Source organism: Monodelphis domestica, chromosome X (assembly GCF_027887165.1).
Source record: "Monodelphis domestica isolate mMonDom1 chromosome X, mMonDom1.pri, whole genome shotgun sequence".
Lineage (NCBI taxonomy): Eukaryota > Metazoa > Chordata > Mammalia > Didelphimorphia > Didelphidae > Monodelphis > Monodelphis domestica.
In genome coordinates, this window is record NC_077235.1 from 25,735,282 (window position 1) to 25,755,580 (window position 20,299).

General features: G+C 37.8%; 1 protein-coding gene across 11 annotated transcripts in view; it reads right to left on the reverse strand.

The window, feature by feature from the left end:
- The window catches only part of LOC103106019 (connector enhancer of kinase suppressor of ras 2-like), a 526,863-nt gene that overhangs the window by 367,913 nt on the left and 138,651 nt on the right, over positions 1 to 20,299 (reverse strand). For all 11 annotated transcript variants that reach the window (XM_056808958.1, XM_056808954.1, XM_056808963.1 and 8 more), the window contains exon 2: positions 599 to 762. In XM_056808958.1, the coding sequence (XP_056664936.1) occupies positions 599 to 762 (164 nt within the window). The remainder of the gene's footprint in view (positions 1 to 598; positions 763 to 20,299) is intronic.

Sequence of the window (20,299 nt, forward strand, 5' to 3'; positions counted from 1 at the left end):
TAACTTTGTTTGCCTGAGTTTCCTCATCTGTAAAATGAAGTGGTGAAAGAAATGGCAAACCACTCCAGTATCTTTGCCAAGAAAATCCCAAATGGGGTCAACATAGAGTCAGATATGGCTTAAAAATGACTGAACAACAACAAAATCCCTAGGGGTAAAGATAGTCACCTGGGATCTCACATCTAGTTCAATAATTCCCTACTCATCTTTTGATTCACTTAAAGTTTTAGTAGAGGTGACAGCCTCTCTCACCTCCTCCTTCTGTAATCCTCTATTTTGATTTCACAGGGATTCCCAAGTTGATTTATGAAGACATTCTCAAAATCAATTGCTGCAAGGTAGCAGCTTTAGAGAGGTCATGTCTGAGTCCCTCTAAAAAAGCTACTATAAAGCAACTATACTCCCTAAGCAATAAGAGTCAGGGCCATTGCCATTCTGTCATGGCACTAAAAACATTACGAGTCAACAATACCATTTGGGGATCTGAATGGCAAAAATACTCTAAGTCTTGGCATAACAGACAGAAATGGAGTTCTTACTTTTCAGCGATTTTTAATTATCAAAACACGAGACTATAAGTAGGACAATTTTTACTTACCAATATACTCAGTAAGTCAACTGCTTCTAAAATGATCTCTTGGTGATCAGGGATGATCACTCCCAGATCCTCAAGTTCTTGGTTTGTTATGCGGAGGAGCTGTTCTCCGTTGATGTTCTCACTCTCAAAGTTGTCTAAGTAGAATTGGACACAGTCATCAAGACCTGGGAAATACATGGAAAGCCAGAGAAGGAAGTCAGAGAGTAAAGACTGCACCACCTAGGAAAAACAGCCATTTATTGATATATTTTTCTAAAACCCTTACCTTCTCTCTTGGAATCAATACTTAGTTTTGATTCCAAGAAAGAAGAGTGGTAACAACCAGACAATAGACTTGCCCAGGGTCACAGAGCTGGGAAGTGTCTGAGGCCAGATTTGTACTCAGGACCTCCCGTCTCTAGACCTGGATCTCAATCCACCAACTTACCCAGCTGCCCCCAACATCCATTTACTGAAAAAGCAGGAAAACAGTTTGTGTGGCTAATACCAAGCTGCCCCTTCAACATTGATGTGGCATTTCCCCCTTATCCTAACAAATTCAACATCCTCTGTTCTTTAGTTCAAAAGACTGGGGATGGGAAGACCTCCAAAACAGCCTCCATCAATGATTGAGAAATTAAAAAGAGGTGAGATAGCAATAATTTTCACATTTGTAATTAATTGTGGAGGGGTAGGCTAGGCAGTAGACAAACATTTAGAAGTGTAAAAATAGTGGTAAATAAAAACCTGCCTTCATCATACATATCCCATAGCTGAACTGCATCAGTCAAGCTAATAGACATCTTTCACTAGCAAGCCCTAATAGTATGTTTGTGTTGTCACTTTGGTTCTAAATATAATGGATTGTTTTACTTAAGGACAGCATATGACAAACATAAAGAAATGAATGATTTGTGCTCCTCAAGGCTAACTATAATATGTTTTTCTAAAGGTTCATGCTTTAAAGGCCCATTTTTAATATGCTAAGAGCCCATAACAATGACAGTTAAATAACAAAACCAGTAGGTTAGGAATGGAAAGTGTCAACAAAGGAATAATCTAGTAGTCACTGATCATTTATGGAAATTAGCTGTTTGATGGAAGTCCTACTACTTTGGAATTACTTTAAATGAACAGTTAACCTTATGACACTCAGAAAAAAAGCTGTATTTGAATATATAATACATTTTACATCACTAACAATAGTAACAGATGAACAGTGGCAGATTAGCCATTGATAATTTATATCTTGCTTTGGATTTTTAGAGAAATTTTCTTGCGAATGTAGGTTTATTACAGTAAGTCGTGATTTAATTTGAAATTTTTCATTAGTTTAGACTCCACTGATTTAGAATTTATAACAAATTCACACAGGTTGCTATTTACCTTTTCCAATACATAAGAGAGTTTTTCTAAACAAATAAATGGTGTTATATTTAAACTAGAATCATATATTTAGGGTTGGAAAGAAAGGAATATCAAGGCCATCAAGTCCAATCCTCTCATTTCAGAGATGGGGAATCTGAGACCTGGAGAGGCCATGTAACTTGCCTAAGGGTCACAGAGATAGGAAATAACAGAGGCAGGATTTGAATCCAGGTTCAATGGTCTACAGAGCCAGTATTCTAATTGCTATAATGCCCTACCTCTGTGAAGTTAATATTTACAAGAATAATCTTTTTAAGAACTTCAGGAGCACCCATTTTAATTCAACTATTTGATGCTAAATAAAAACCAATATATTCTTTTTTCCCCAGACCTGTGATTTTACCGCTCAAAAGCAACTGAGTCTTGGAGACTTGCCTAGACACTTGAGAGGTTAAGTACTTTGCCTGTGCTTACATAGATAGTATCCATCAGAGGAGGGATGGGAACCCAGGAGAAAACAGGCCTTCCTGTCTCCCAGGCCAACTCTCTAGCTGCTATGCTTCTCTTCACATGAAATTATAGTACCTGGCACATAGTAGGTACTTAACAAATATTTCTTGGCTGACTGACCATTCAAGTAAAAAAGGATAATCTGGAGCCCTACTAAGCAGCACTTTATTTCTTCTTATTATTGTATGGGCTTTAATTTTAATTCGCACTAGCTTTTCTCCTAAATAGGCAGACCAAAAGAAAGAGAAAAAGAAAAAAATATATTTATTAAGTGCTTACTACATTCCAGGCACTGTACTAAGTGATGAGGAGCTAGATACAAGCAAGAAATTTAGTCCCTGCCCTCAAGGAACAACCATTCAAATGGGGGAGAAGCCCACACATAGAAGGAAACCAGAAAGGAGGAGCAGTACCAGACATTTGGAGACAGCGAGGAAATGCTGTGGAGGCCTGGATCTGGGCTATAGAGAGAACAAGAACTTCATCTATCATAGCCTACAGTGGTTCTGGGGATGGAGTTGCATATGAAGATGATGGCCGGGCTAGAAATGGATGGTTTGGAGATGAGTCAAAGCCAGTGAGGTTCTATCTCAAAAAAGTCACACTGGAAAAGTGACTCACAAAGGTCAAGAATTATTATCAGCTACCCTTTGGGTTCCTGATTCAGAACTCCTTTTCCATTCCCTTCCCAACTCTATAAATAAACAGCAATAATATTCAGGGGGAAGCAAGGTTAAAGGGTCCTATCTGTCAATTTGCTGTCTGTCTGGTTCATTATTTCCCTTTTATAGGGGATATAAGTAAGAATTGTGGTTTAAGGGAGCTCATGCCAGACTAATTGGAGAAAAGGAAGCAGACAGGAGACAGTAGTGAACGATGTCAACAGGGGACTTGGACACCTTCTCTGCTTAATTATGTCAACAAAAATGGGAGTACAAATTTGCCAACAATAATCTGCCTGGATAATTTACAGTATACTTCATAAATATTATGGTAATACCTAGGCACAGGAAAAAGGTAATGATGGGGAAAATACTGCATGAAAGCTCGTTCTGTATGACATGGAATGAGTCCTACTTTTGACACACAACAGTTTTTATACACTCAGACTTTGCTCAGTGACTCCCCTTGAAATGCTGGTGCCTTATCTAAGGCCATTTTAGCCAGTCTCCCTCCACTTTTCATATATGTTTAGAGAATAAGTCCTGAAAAGAGAGATCCACAAAGTAATTTGTTGAAACCAAATGTCCTGAACATTTCCCACACCCCAGGTTCCAACACTGTTTGTCAAATGACAGCAGATACTGACAGGAGAATATACTATATCACCAACCAAGCAGCAGGACTTGGGTTGTGCAGAAATTTAATAAAAGCATGCAAGGACTACATAGCACAGAATGCCTCAGCTATAGAGAAACCAAATATAATTTCTCTTTATCCTTTAACTTTAGAAGCCCTTTTTATGGAAAGGAGGAGGGGAAAGGTGAAGAAAGAGGGGAGAAAAAAGAATAAGGAGAAGAAAAAAAGGAAGCATGCTTTCCGTTAAGAAAAAAAATGGATTCAAACGTGACAAAGACTTGTGAACTCATTGGCCAATACCCAGAAGGTACCCCAAAATAACAAGAATCCCTTAAAATTACAATCTTCACCTTCATTCTTAGATATCACCTTTGAACTGTTAATGCTCTAATATTGAGCAAACGGTACTGAAAAGGGATTCCTGGCTAGAAGCCTGAAAGCACTGTTAATCACACCTGGTCATTTCTTTAAGGAAGCATATGAAGGCTGGGCAGACTAAATGGGGGTGATGAATCAAGTCCATTGCAAATATCCCCAGAGATGTTCAGCAGGGCTAAGAATTGATTAGAATTCAGTAGTCCATTAATCAGTATGTTCTTACAAAATTAGAGCATCAATTAAAGGCAGAAAACTCATTCTCATGAGCTGGTGCACCAACTTTCAGCTTTTTCTGCCATCTGTATTTTGAAAGATTTCTCCAGCAGAAAGAGCTGTGATGTTCAAATGACTACCATATTGAAATGTGATTGAACATGGAGTCATCGACCTGAACATATCAACTGTATTGTTAATCTCTGCCATTTTCCAGCTGATTTCTATAGCATATGAATGGACACAGATGTCATTCTACTATATATATCACTTGTTCTATCCGAACTCCCCTTACAGGTCTCTGTAAGTTGAGGGAGCCCTTCTTCATTTGAATTTCATCAAACAAATGATTCTTAGCATTTGATCCAGGGGCATGATTCAGAATATCTCAGAAAAACCTAAAGTTATGGAGTCTGCTCCATATTAAAGGACAAAACTGCAAAATTCCAATATGGAGATATTCAAGAACTTGGAAATTTTTATATGAAGCAGCTGACAAACCCTAACTTAGACATCCTAACAAAGGCAAGGTAATAAAAAGAAAATCCAAAATATTTTTATTTGAAAATATAACAATCTGTGAAAATGATCCCATCTAAGGAAAACCACAAGACTCATGTCAATCTTCCATTCTAGAACAAAAATGTCTTCTATCCAAATGATACATACTATTTGCAGGTGACTAAATTAGAGAAAAATGACTCTTAAGGTTCTTTTTTCAAAAATAACAGTAGAACAAAATAAGACATAATCCAAACCACATTTGTATTTGCCACTAGAACACATTACTTTTCTATAGTAGCATATTTGCCTTTCTAATTTTGTATTAAGCTAATGTTAAAATTAGTCTATATTCTGAACATACACTAATTGACAAGGGCCCTAACCTGGTTTGCTTTTAAAAGTTTCCATGGATAATCCATAAAATAGTCTATGCAGAAATAACTGAGAGTTGACTTATGTACAATATTAAATGTCACTGGTAGAAATTGAAGAAGATAAGATCCAGTGTTACTGCAAGTCTGATTTCTGTAACTCTGTAATTGCTATAGTAGAGGGAACATTTTTACAAAAAAAGGGTTATGAAGCAAGGGATGAGTTTACCAAATATGACTCTGCATTATCTTGCTGAAATTACATAAAAACTCTCTGAAGGGAGATAGCAGCACCTCCCTCCCAATTGTCTCCCAAATATACACCTGGGTTTGTCTTGGTTCTTAAAGAGGAGGGAAGTGGGGGCATCTGAATGCTCCCTATGTGTCTTCAGCATGTCAAATAACATGAGTAGATTGATTTACTCTCCTCCTGCTACATTTTAAAGGCTTATCTTGTCATTAAAAGGATAAATGGAGAATATATACTTCAAAATAAATAGTTGATGTTAGCCAAAGGATTTCAAAACAAAACAAAAAACAATATCCGTTTGAAAAAAGAAATACCAAATAATCTAGCTCCTCAACCAAACATAGGCATAGTTTCCTAAGGTTAAGTTCCATCATACATTTCATAAGATTTGTGAAAATCTGGATACCTTCATCCACAGCACCAAGACAAATAGAGATCTGCAAAAGGCTGTCCCCTAGAGACACAGCCATTCAGTGCTGGGCTGGGCAGCTTGGTCATTTCTTACCCAGAAACTGAAAAGTGATCACTATACACTTTGTCTCACATGCAATCCTAGGAAGATGTCAGTCTCTCCTCTGACCCCACAGTTATTAAGGGATGTCAGTAGAATAAAAGATTGTGAAAGAGAACCTTATAAGAGAATTAGAAGGTACCTTAGAAATCACAGAAGAGGAAGCTGAGACTTGGGTATTAAGAGATTTAATCCAGGTCACAAAGGTAGTAAAAGGACCAGAATTCAAACCCTGATCTCCTTTTGGCTTTTTTCATTACACCTGATCTGGGTCAATCACAAGGACCTCCAGGAAAATGGGCTTATTTTCAGACCCCCTGGAGGTTCTAGGCCCTTCCAGGAGAAAAGGATTCCTGGGAGAGCCCCATCCATCTGATAATTCCTTTGGAGTTCTTCTATAACAGGAGCTAAATGAAATGTAGAGCCAAGACTACAAATTAGTGTAACGAGAGTTCTCAACTTGAATTCTAGCTTTTACTAGCCATGTGACTTAGTGTAAGGCATTGAACTGTTTGGAGCCGTAGTATCTTCATCTCTGAAATGGTACTTCTACATGCAGTGGCTTATTGAGTTTGTCTGAGACTTGAATGAGATGCAAAGTGATATATATGTATGTATTTGTGTGTATATACATGCATGTATGTTATTATTACTACAACTCCTTTTCCCTCCAGAGCAGCTCCAAGACTCCCCATGTGGGCCGCATTGTGAAGGAGAAGATAGTCTTTGGAGTTTTACCATTTCTCTCTCTGCAATTCTCTCTGGCATCCCTATCTGTACTCCGCCTCGCCCCCCAGCCCAGTGCTGTCCTCCTGCTAGCCGGAACCTCGCCTCCTCTCTCCTCAGTATCCCAAATTACCAGACTATCTCCATCCCCACATCCATCCAAACTTCTGCTTCCCCAGCAGGGAATTTCATCTAGGTAACAGGAAGAATAGCCATGGAAATGTGAGTGACTGATAAGCCTCATTGTACCTACTCTCTGCAGTATTTGCATCTCTGCCAGAGCAGAGGAGGGAAGCGGGAGAAATCCAAAGAATGGGCACTAATTGGCAAGACTTCAAGAAGAGAAGAGATGTTTGGAGGCAGAGGACCCTCTCACGGGCCCCTTCAAAGCCATCACCAAGGTGCTCTCTTTGCTTTTTCTCCCTCAGGCCTGCTCAAGCCCCCAGAAATGACAAAGGTATCCCATGGTTAAGCTGGAAGTTGGGTGCCACAGCACTATTGGAAAAACACACACACACACAAAAGGGGATGGTGAATATTTGATCATTTTGCAGACATACTGCCAGCTCTGACATCTATGTTATCCCTGCCTGTGGTTACTAAAACAAATACTAATTTTATTCCAGTCTCCCAGGCAAAAAGCATACTGCTGAGAGCCTTTCAAACAGCATTTCATGCACTGATTCCTTTGTCAGAAACTAAATTCATTGTAACTGATGAAAGAGTATTTCTTTGCTCTTACTATCTTCTCTAGCTCCCGTTCAATGCGAGCATCTCCAGGTCTGTGGCCATCTGTCTTAGGCAGTTAGAACACTGTGCTAATGAGTGAGCCAAGAGGCCAGTCTGGCAAGGGTCAGCTGCATTTGGGATGTTGGTATCCCCAGACGGGCCCTCCTAGACCTAGTCAAAGAGCATGCTTCTGGTCCTGTAAGGAGGAGGTCCAGTTGAAAAATGGCAGGTGGCAATGGACAAATCTATTACTATTATTGGAAAAGCAACTCAAAGCAGCAAGCCCTACTGGGGGACTGTAGAGGAGGAGGGCAATGGCTATTTGGGCTACACAAAGGACAAGATTATAATTGCCTGCACAAGACTGGCCCCACATTGATCAGTAGAAACAAATGAGTACCATTGAGGTATGAGGCATTTTCACTTTAAAAATAAGGCTAAATTGCCTTGAAGGAAGTTTGGCACATAGAAGAAATAAAACTCAATATACAAAATATAGTCAGAAAGCATTTTCTGAACTTTTTAAAGCACAGAGTTAATTGTGAGGTTAATAAAACAGGGAGGGGGCTTCTAAAGATCGGCTTTCTATCTAAAAGGCATCCAAATTACCTGGATTTTTTCAGATATCCCTACTGGATTGGAATTTTTCAAACACTGAGATTCTCTCATTACAAGTTCATTACTATGATCTAGTAAGGCCTTCCTTCTAAATCAGGTGTATCTTTTTGAGCCTCCCTTATTTTTCTTCTCTTAAAATAAGATCATTCCAGAATAGCCACATAGAAGATATTTCTTCCCAAATCCTCTGCCTATGTAACCAAGATCAAATCAACTCTAGATAAAAGTATTTGGTCTATCTGATTCCCATGGGAACATTGGGACATGCCACACACAACATCTGAGCATTGACCACAAGGAAAACATAGTCAATTAGAGACACCATATTTTGCTTTCCTCTAAAATTCTCATGATTGAATGGATGCTACTTAGTATTTCCACTTAATAATTCATCTGTTCTACTATCTCACCCTAAAATTTTTGAAAGAAAGTCACCTCCCCACCCAAAAAGAAATTGTGGCCTATACTCTGCAACCACAATTATAGTCTCATGTTGGAGCCACCAAAAAGAAAGATAGCTAAAATAATTTGAAAGAAGATGGTCTTTTCTACACAAATTGTGTGTCAATCACAATAAATGAGATGACCAAGTAAAAAATAAAACTTCCCACTTCTCACTTTTATGGAAATGTTCATGACTAGGTTTGTGGGAAGTTTCTGTAGGGGCATGCTAGAAACAGTTCAAAATAGCTTGCCAGAACTGATTGTTAAATTCCAAGTGGCAAAAGCTACAAAACAAGGATTCATTCAACTGAAGAGCGTTATGAATACTTTTCTCCCCTAGAGAGCCAGTTAAACATTTACCAGCACAACATTTTAAAGAGAAGAATCTTTCATGAATTATTGCCACAGAGATGCTTAGCTTAATTTTACCTAGCCAGTGGGTCCTCACACATTTTTCTCTCCTTAAAAAACTAAAAAAGTCTACTTAAGATTACAAGGTTAATAAAGGTGTACCATTAAGTTTCTCAAAAACAAAGTGATATGCAAAATTAAACCAGCTCTTGTGTCAGGGGTGTCATCCTTAAAGGTATTATCTCAAACCAAGCCTTCCACTGTTCCACAGGGGCTGGGATTAATGGTAGTAGTTTCCTATGTTCATATGGAAAAGACCTGCTATAGGCCTAGGATGCAGAGCAAAGTTGAACTCATTTTATATCTTAAAGTCTTCATTTACAAAGTCTGTATGGAGTTTTATTTTTAAATGTACATAATAACCCAAAAGACATTTGTAAATCTGGAGGTGAGATGTCTACAGCAGCTTGATAAGATGATATCAATGTGGTAGACAGTAAACAGTAGGCAGTAAGGCAAGGCCCACTTTCATGTTGTTTTCTGCATACCCTTTTTCTATAGCATAGTGCTTGGCACATGGCAGGAACTTAATAAAAACCTTAGTTGAATTGAACCAAACGAATTCCCAGAAACCACAGACTCTATGGCAATATTCTATTACATAAAGGCAGTAAGGAAATCCACTTTGATTCCATTCAGCCAGCATTTATTAAATAGCTACAACTTTTATGGCACTGTGCTGGGAGTTATAAAGATTTTGAAACAGACAGGCTGTTTTCAAGCAGCTTACATTCTACTGACAAGGCATGACCTATATAGAGCTAAGTACAATAGAATGTAGAGTCTGTGAGAGGAAAGGCCAGGTCAAAGTCTTTGAGGAAAATCTGAAGAGTAAAGAAACACTCTGAGAAGGGTGGAGAGAGGAACCAAACAAGGTTTCAAAAATCATTTCATGAAGCCTAGTGAGTTAACTTTGAGCAAGGCACTTTAATCCTCAAGGAAGGAATTGAACTCTCTACCAGTCTCATAGTCAACGAAAATAATCAACAGTAATAGGATGGCCTTCCAAGGGTAGCCATTTAGGAAGCCTGTGGCTTCCTCTCTTTTGGTAGCTCTTTAATACCTGTGTCTCCCCTGCATTTTTTCAGTGGGCTCCCACTGAGGGTTTAGATGACAGTTATTCTAGATGACTAGTGAACAAGTAGGTAAGAAAAATAAAAAAGTCAACAGGCTGCGAAATTCATTCTTAATATCCTTGCAGTGGCCTGGTACACTTCTATCACTGAGATTTGGGCCGTATATCTTCTTTGGATAATAGAGGAATAAGTTGAAAATGTTTCAAAGAATAGTGTTTCAATTTTTCCAATATGAAGTTTGTGCTGCCTCAAGCAGTGGCACTGTTGGTTTTCATAAATAGCTTCTGTTTTTGTAATTACATTACATGTCCATTTATGATTACATCTGCTATTTATTGTTATGCTCATTAAATGGAGGGGTTAGTGGAAAAATATAGCATAATATTACCATTGAATTGTCTTGCTGTTTTGTTCCATTATATTTATTAATATGTATGCAAAAGTGGATGTTGTGCTTACCGAACAGCCTAGATATACATAATGTGAGAATGGGCCTTATGACAGTAGTAGAGAAAAGATACTTGCTTTCTCTGGAGATCTTCTATAGGAAAAAAAGGTAAGTTTGGAAGATCTTAGAATACAGTTGCAGCTATAATAGATGTCTGGGAAGTAGAAGTTAAATAAGAAATTTGGCAGTGGCTAGTTGGTTGCCAGAAAGAGATATATATTTTAAATATCCACAAAGAGGAAGTCTATGTATGAAACACAATAAGCTTCTAGGGTTAAAACTGTCCCCTTGCTGATCATAAGCCAGAATCTTTGGGGAAAACGCATTATTCAGGCTTAGGCTATACAAGGCAACTCTTTAGAGAATTAGGTATTTACGCCATAGAGAAAAACTATCTAATTCCTTCATGGGATGCAAAAAAAATCAGAGCAATCTCAAAACATTTCATAACTTGAGAAGGGAAAAAAGTTGGATCCCTGAAGGAGTTTGATTCAATATGCTCAACAATAACTCTTGAAAAGCAGTTACGATAGGTTTTGACTTTCTAGCCCACCTCACAAAATAAACATTATAGATTAAAAATGATCAATTAATAGTATGGTGCTGTTTAATTTTGAAAACAACAGATAACAAAAACTACATGATTATTCAAAGAGATGCTGAAAACACATTTCACAAAATTCAGCACTTATTTCTTAATGTTAAAAAAACTAAACTAAAATCATAGCCATGGAAGAAGCCTTCTTCTATATGATCAAAATTACAAACTGAAACTAAGAACTAGAATTGTTTGCAAAAGAGAAACACTTTAAATTTGTTTAGCATAAACAGGAGTAAAGCAACAATACTCATTTTCCCTATCATGTGACATAGTTCTAGATATGCTAACTGTAGTAATAAGATTAGCAAGCAAAATAATGGTAAAACTCTAATAAGGAAGGGCAAAACTAACTCAATTTATAGATGACATTATGAGGCACTTAGAAAACCCTAGGGAAATCTATGAAGAAACTAACAGAAGGAATTAATAGCACTATATTAAGGAAGCAGGATACAAAACAATCCCATAAAATCATCAGTATTTCTATAAAGTACAAACAAAAACCAGGAAGAGATAAGAGAAATTACAATGAGAATAATAACAAAATGCATAAATATCTGGGAGATACATCATTTGTATGAATATATATGTATAAAAATTCAATTACAATAGAAATAAAGGGAGATTTGAGTAAAAACCTGTTCACTGTTCATGGTTGGACCATTCTAATATAATAAAAATGAAAATATTATCTAAAGTAATATAAAAACTGAGTACTATAAGAGGCAGGATGGCATAGCGTATAGAAAGTCAGCATCAAAGCCAGTCAAGACCTGCCTCTGACCCATATGAACAAGTAATTTTACCTCACATTGCTCTAGGCAACTCTCTGAGATGACACTGTAGTAGGTACAAACCTACATTTATAGGGGTAGTTTGTTCCCTTGAGAGTTCCCTATGCCAATGAAATTACAGATCAAGTATCTAGGCTATTTAGTGCTGTACCAATCAGGTCCTTGAAGGAATCCTTTAAAAAAAACTAGACAAAATAACAACAAAAGAAGAACACAAGGTCTAGAATCCCAAGGAAAATGAGTAAGAATGAAGCTGGGCATGGTAGCACACACATGAAATCCTTGCTACTGGGAAGGTTAATGCTAGTGGACTGCTTAAATAGAATGAGACCTTGGGAGTAGGGTGGTTGGGAGGATGTGTCCATTAGGCTGCCCTAAAGAGGGGCAAAATGACTTGGATCAGGAACAGAGCCGGGGATAGTGGGACTAGGCCTATGAGCAGCAGCTGTACATCTGGCTTGAGTGACTTTGGGGGTCCCAGTAAGGAATAAGCTCCTGGGAACAGGAGATGAAAATTTTGTCCAAATGTTTGAAATAAATAGATCATAACCTCAGTGCTACTATTGAATTTCACTTTAGCTAGGTGGCATGGTGGATAGAGTGCCATGAGACTCGTCTTCTTGAGTTCAAATCTGGCCTTACACACTAGTTGGGTGACCCTGGGTATGTAATTTAATTCTGTTTGCTTTAGTTTCCTTATCTGCAAATTGAGCAGGAGAAGAAAATGGCACAAAGAATAGGATACAGCTGACAAAACAATGACTGGCTCCGTATTACTATCAGGATCAAATAAAAAGTCTTCTTTGGGGCATTTAAATCTCTTCATAATCTCACCCCTTCCTCCTTTTGCAGCCTTCTTACACCTTATTTTCTTCACATGCTTTAGAAGCCAGCCATAATGGCCTGCTTGCTATTCTTTGCACATAACACTTTGTTTCCCTTTACACTGACTGGCCCTCATAATCTATAATGCTCTCCTCACTTCCACCTCTTAGTTTCCTTAACTGCCTTTAAAAGTTAGCACAAGTCCTTCTTTCTACAGGGGCCTTTCCTGGTTTCCCCAACTGCTGGAACCTTACTCCACTCCCCCCCCCCCAGATTACTTTCTATATCTTGTACATACCTAGCCATTTACATGCTGTTTACCTCATCAGAACTTGAGCTCCTTGAGGGTAGAAGCTCTTTTGGTTTTGTACTTGACACGTTCACAGTGTTCAGCACAATAAGTACTTGCTGAATGCTTGCTAACTGACTGAATTAAGACAGGTAGCCTTTAATGCACTGATATTAAAGTCCTGAATTGGTCAAATCATGCTAGAAAGATATCTGGAACTATACCTTAGAGGTCATTAAAGTGTGCATATTCTTGTGCATACTCAGTGAGACCTTTATTAGGCCTCTGCCCCAAAGAGACCAAAGGCAGGGAAAGGACCCATGTGTTCAAAAACACTTATGGTAGCACTTTTTGTTATAGCAGAGAGTTAAAAACAAAATGGCTGTGCATCATTTGGACCCTGAGTGAGCAAATTATGGTAAATCAAAGTAATAGGATACTACTGAACTATAAAAAAGGAAAGAATTTCAAAGAAATTTGGAAAGACTTTTATGAGTTGCTATTGAGTGAAGTGAGCAAAACAAGGAAACAATTTATACAAGGACAACAATACTATAAAGAAAAATGACTTCGAAAGACTTAAAATCTGATCAAGGTAATGACCAAACATGATTCTTACATGGGATGAAACATGCTACTAACCTCCTGAAGAGACATGATGGACTAGAAGTAGACAGTGAATCAGAATTTTGGGCCATGACCAATGTGGGAATTTGTTTTGCTTGATTCTGCTTATTTGTTATATGGGAGATTATTTTTAATTTGGGTGGAGATTTAAGGAGAAGGGGATCATTGATAATGTTATCAAAAATGGAAAAGAAAGAAAAGAAGGTCATTGAAGTGTTCCTTAAAAGCACACAGAAGAAAAGGGAATAAAGTCCAGAGGGAGAAATAATGATATATTTGAAACTAATATGTCTGTTCTTTGTGTATGAATATGTCCATGTTTGATGGTGCTTATCAGAGTTCAGAATAACGAAATTTTATATATATATATACATATATATATGTATATAAAATATACGTATATATATGTGTGTGTGTGTGTGTGTGTGTATATATATAGTTAGTCCATCTATTGAAAGATTGATAGAGTATATTAACAATATAGCATCTAGATCCTGACTGATTTAAAGCTTGAAAATTTTTAGTTCTCCCTTTTCCTATAGAAAGAAGTGAGAAGTTAGAACCTCCATCTCCTAGGAGTCTTTACAACATCCATGACATGAAAGACCAGGGGGCTTGTATAGCTTCTTCACATATATCTCACAATTTTTTCAACAATAGTAACAATAACAACAACAAAAACCTCAAGGAACTTGGAAAAACACTCTGGGCCTGAGTCTATGAATGTGGAAGATAGTAATTATTCACAGTATGGGGGTGAATTAGAGTAGTTACTTCCGTCAGTCTGCAGGGTGTTATTGAGGGCACTTGAGCAGCACTTTGTGTTTGAAACCAAGTGAGTTTTTGTTGACTTGAGTTTGCAATATGAAAGTGCCACTATAGACATTAGCTCTGTAATTAGCCACTTCCACTACTGATTTCTCCCTCTGCCATCTGTCACTATGGAATATAGGCACTTTGCAAGAAAATTGTCGGGTGTGTTTGTCTGAAGTGGGTCATGGAGCATTAAGAAAGCCATCAGGATGCTCTTGATACTATCTGACCAATCCACAAAGTAACAAGACATGAAATGCTCCATTGTCCCAGTTTCAATGACCTAGTAGGTAAGTTCATCTCAAGAGCTCTGACAGTAGGATGTGCAGAAATGTATATAGATTAGACTCCATAAAATTCTCATGATTCATTCTACCTCAAAATTTAGATATCTTAAATTCCCTTATACCTTGGGGAATCTATAATAGAATGGTGGGAGGAGGGAAGAAACAAAAACAAACCAAGCCTCTCCCCCTAAGTCATTCTGAATGCAGACACCATAGCAAAGGCCCTTGATTTCTGTTGGTTTAGCCCAGTGATGGTGAACCTATGGCACAGGTGCCAAAGATGGCACATAGAGAGCTCTCTGTGGGCATTCATCCACCCTCCACCCCCAGAGTTTATTACTAGAAAGGCAGAGGGACTGGGAGGAACTGCTCCCCTCCCCCTCTCCACTGTGCCTGATGACATTTTTTCACATCATCCACCTCTCTGCCCATCAGCCCAATGGGAGTGCTTTCTCCCTCCCCTATGTGGGGCAAGGGGAGTGGGGCATACCCACCATGTGGTGGGGGAGAGGGGCACAGCATTTGGTCTGAGGGGTGGGGCCCAGCATCCCATCTATCTAAAAGGCTTGCCATCACTGTTCTAGCCTGTCAATCACTTTGCTTTAGTGTCAACTATAACCTACCGGATTTAAAAACAAGATTAAGAAAAGATAGCAAACACTACCATCCCATTTTCTCCAACAATCTTAACCCTCTCTCCAACCAAGTTACCAAGGAGACAAATTGGAGTTTTGCCTCCTTTCATTTTTCCTGGTTATACCTTAATGCCAAGACTATTCTCTCTCTTCTGTATCTCTTCACTTCCCCAACTTCCATTAAGATGTAGTTCAAGGGTCACCTTCTGCAGGAGGCTTTTCTCTGCCTCCCCAGCAATTAGTGCTTCCCCACAGATTACCTCTCATCTACCCAGCAAATTATTTTCTCCAGTAAAATGTAAGCACCTTGAGAGCAACAACTGCTTTTCTTTGTATCCCAATGCTTAGAAGAGTGCCTGGCACACAGTAGGTATTTCACAAATGCTTGCTGACCCCCTAACTAAAGAATCTAGCTCATAGGCTAGAGATAGACATGTTCCCCTTTACCCTAGTAGCCTCTTAGAATGGAGCCCCTATCCCCTACATATTTCTACAATGAACAAAAGACATTTTGTTCTCACTACTACTGTATAAAATTCCCAGGTTCTAGCCAGACTGATGTGCACACCATTCCCTAAAAACACATTGCTCTTTCCCACCTCTTACCCTTGGGAATTGGTCCTGTCCTCCCTTCTCCTTCATAATGCACTCCACCAGTGCTTTCCCTGTAAATAAATCTTATTTGTCCTTTAAGAATTAGCTCATTTTCTATCTTCTCCATGAACCTTTATGACACAATTCCAAAAGGATTTCCCTCTTCTCTGCAGTATAGCTCTTCACACACAGTAGGTACTTAATATTTGTTATATTTAATTTGTCAAACTGGGTTTGCTTATTTCTATTTATTGCCTCTAGCACTCATTTATCAGATACCTCCTCGTATTATTAATCAATAATTAATTCTGTTTTTATCAAGGTTTGTCTTCCTTCCCATACTACATTGTAAGGTTCTTAAGAGCAGGGAGTTTAGTTTATACTTTCTTTATATTCCCACAGAGTTCCTTGTACAGAACTTATGCTCAATAATTATTGATTGAGTGAATGGAGGACTCAAAATGTAAATGGCTGCCACAGACATGAATAACTGAAAAATGAAATAGTCATCCCCTGAATAATGAAAAAGAGAGCCTAGACTTTTTTATTGCTTTGCAGCTTTAAAAAAAATTCTATCTTGACAATATTTTTTTTGGAGCCAAGAAAATTTCTTCTGATCTAATATAGGGTTTAAGACTCATCTTTGGTGAATGACTCTTCTGAACTGAGCACTATAAACCTTTCCAACTGCATGATGGCAGGGTGGATTATGCCCTCCACCATTTATCTTTGTCAGTAGTGCACAAGCAGCAATTATTTTCCAGTGAATATTAGCCCACAACTTTTTAACAGAAAACACATAAGAATCTTAAAATAAAAATGCACCAAAGCAATGTCTAACATTTTAAATGTACAATATCTCAGAAAGACAACAAACGAATAAGAAATTAGAAAGAAGCCATCCATTTCAAAATCTAGATTTTTCATTTTGTAAGACATGTTCCATTCAGCTGTCTGTGACCTCTATCATTAAACTGATGTGCAAAATTTAACCAGAAAATATGATCACCAACTTCTAGCATGAAGTGACAAGATTGAATATTTCTTCCAGCAACATTAACTGCTCTACAGGAAAAATCTCATTACAACTAACTCTAAGGACTGCCAAAGTCAAATTTTGTTCCGTGACATTTTGCTTAAAATTGAGGAGGGGGGAGGATGTTCTGAATATTTTGTTATACTGAGTTTTTGCTGTAGCAAGACTACCTGCAAACACCTGAAGAAATTGCCCCTCAAAAGAAGCAATTTGTAGATTACAGAAAGCTCTAAGGCCACCTGAGAAATTTTGTACACTTTGTCCTTCTCTCCTTGGGAAAAAAAAACCCTAAAATGACTGAATGTGTTTTCTCAAATTGAATTTAAAAAGAGTACATTAAGTTCAAAACACAGTTCTTTTTTTCCTCCAAAGTTTCAGCGGGGCTTTCTAATGGAAGCATTGATATATGTGTACTCTGGCTAGCTAGCGCCAGAAAAAGATCACTATACAACCGTTTTGCTACAATTAGTACTGCAGCCTCAACAGAGTTAAACACGTAAGTAAGTGTGACATTAGACTCTCGATCAAAGGGAAGATTATTTGTTAACCTTCACAAAAACCTTCTTCAAAAAGTAAGATTGTCTCCTTTTGAGAAGTTAAGACCAGCTAGAAATGCCACATTCCACATTAAAGAACCTCTGTCTAGTTGGTTGTACTAAATATGCCTTGATGCCAGGTACAATCTATGATCAAAAAGCAAAATCCGCTGTTTTTATGACTCATACTGTTCTGTAATAGCTCCCTGGGGCCCGGTTTGGAAGACATTTACTTAATGGTGCAAACAGCATGGCAACAGACAATGGAACAATACAGAAATTCTCTGTCTTATAATATGACAAGTAGTAAACAAAAAAGTTGGGATCACGGCTGGATGAGTCAGTGCATTAACCTTTCACCCTGGGAATGAATGCATGGTCCAGTTTCAGGACTATGCAAAGTGGGCCATATACTTAGTTGTTTTAACAGCAAAGTATTTGGCTACTAGAAGGACTGACTTAGAGTATTATGGAAATCGTTTTATTTCCAAATGAATGTCTCACTAAAAGGTAGGACAGAGAAGGTCTTGTGTACGTAGGCCACCCCTGCTCTAAGTTTTCTGGTTTATTGGAACTTTCTGGTTTTGATAACTTTCTTCCTGGTGGCCATTCTTCTCAGGTAATAATTTGAACCTTCACATCCATTGTCACTCCCCAAATACAAATACTTAACTTGTACAAATCCCTAAGAACAGGGAGAGAATTGATGCCATCTTTATCTTTTTCTGTGCCACCACTTCCTTTCTTCCCTCACAGGGGTCTTTGACCACTCCCATTCTTCACCTTATTGCTTTTTGTCTTTCACAGGTCATTTAACTGTACCTCCAACACTCTGGCAATCCCTTCTTCACATAAATTCTTGAACCCACCTTCCCCTTTCTTTTCCAATGCTTAGCAGTTACATCAAGAAAACTCCTTTCCCTTTTCTCTCATTCCATTTGCAGTCATAAAATAACCTAATCATAGCTGCTAAGCATGAATAGTGCTAGCCATAGACTTGCCTCAAATAAATCAATCAACAAGCATTTATTAGGTGTGAAGCCCTGAGGAAGCAAAGACCAAAACTTGTTCAAGGTCATACAGCTAGTTAGTGGCAGATCTGGAACTAGAGTCAGGTCTTCTGATTCCCTATTCATTAACCTTTTTTACTATGCCAAATTATACGTAAAAAAGACCAAGAACCATTAGACTCAAAAGCCTGCAAAAGGGCCTGGAAAGTCCTCTTCAAAATGTCTACAAAAATCTCCATCCATCTCATCTTGCTTTAATTATACCTGTGTTCTATGGAGGGCAATTAAAAATATTCTCCTTTGATTTTTTTTGGTCTGGACTTATGATTTCTTTTGTGTAGAGAACTCCTGCTATCAACATAGATAAACATTTGTTTTTGCATTTTATAGATTTATAGAATTGTCTAGGAGCAATGGGATGATGTTAAGTGACTTTCCAACAGTCACAAAGTAACAATGTGTCACAGTTACCACTTGATCCCCAATCCTGTAGACTTTGAAGCTGGCTCTCTAGCCACAGCACCATTTTGAATCTCAATCATTTTTGTTTTAATTACTAATAATTACAGTAATATCTGCTTCTATGATATTTCATTGCCTACATGCAATACTACAGTTCACTTAGGAACCTAATCACATATAACAATGTCTCAATGGAAAAATATATCCCAAGTTCCAAAGAACTAACAAACAACCTTTTGGAATGCAACCCATTTATTAATAGAGGGCTTTCTGTAAATGAAAAAAATAGGAAGAATTCTGATTTGGTCTTGAAATCAGGAAATGCCACACATTATTTGTTATCTTTAACATTTTAGGTTCTGCAAAACTTCAAAAAGTTCTTTATGATGCCCTTTTCCTTTTTTCATTCTTCATTTTATAAGAAAGAAAATCAGGGAGGGAAATGCTTCCACTTTTCCATAAAAGTCTTGCTTCAAGAAAAGGAACATGATGAACACATTTAGTGTTTATACTACAAAAGAGAAGCATGATATTTTCTCCCATTTAGCAGATGTTTGGGTCTATTTGGTGGTATCTGTTGTGTAGACAAAATATCTAGGGGATTGACTGACATTTTCAGTTTTCATCTGGATGCTCTGACATCATTTAGCCACTGCCTTGGTGGTGACCTTGGATTTAATAAGGAATGATGTTGCAGAGTTTTTCAGTGCGTTATTCAATGTGTTCACGCTTTGTTCATATTAAATCTCCAAAAAGGCAAGATAAATGATAATGTTTATGCACAAGAAATCTTCCCAGGAGAGAAAAAACTGATGCTTGGCAACACAGACCAGACACAAACAGTGTCAGAATGATAAGGGTAGCATGGTACTGCCAACTTGCATAGGCTGGGAATTCCTACTATGGGCCAATCTTTAAGCAGAAGATTGTGAAAGAAGGAATTTTTTACATTTCCAAAGTGCCATGTTATTCCTTTTGCATTCAAAGCTGGATTATTGGGTAAAAACTCTTTTAAGAACTTGTAGGATGAGAAGCCAATCTCGTTGATTCAAAGTACTTAGACATTCTGATTCTTTCTTCCTAGCATTTCTAGGACACAAAGTTTCATTCATAGCAACACCAAACAACAATATACAACAATATTTACTAAGTGCCAAGTACTATGCCAGGTGTGGGGGACCCAAGGACTGTACATTCCATCACAAGAAATTACACATATAAATAAAAGTACCTAAAAATAAATACAAAATGAATATAAGCTAGTTCTTGGAGTAAGGACATTATAGCAGCTGAGAGTATTAAAAATTTTTGCATAAGGGGGAGCTTGAGCTGATTCTTGAAAGAAGTAAGGAATTCA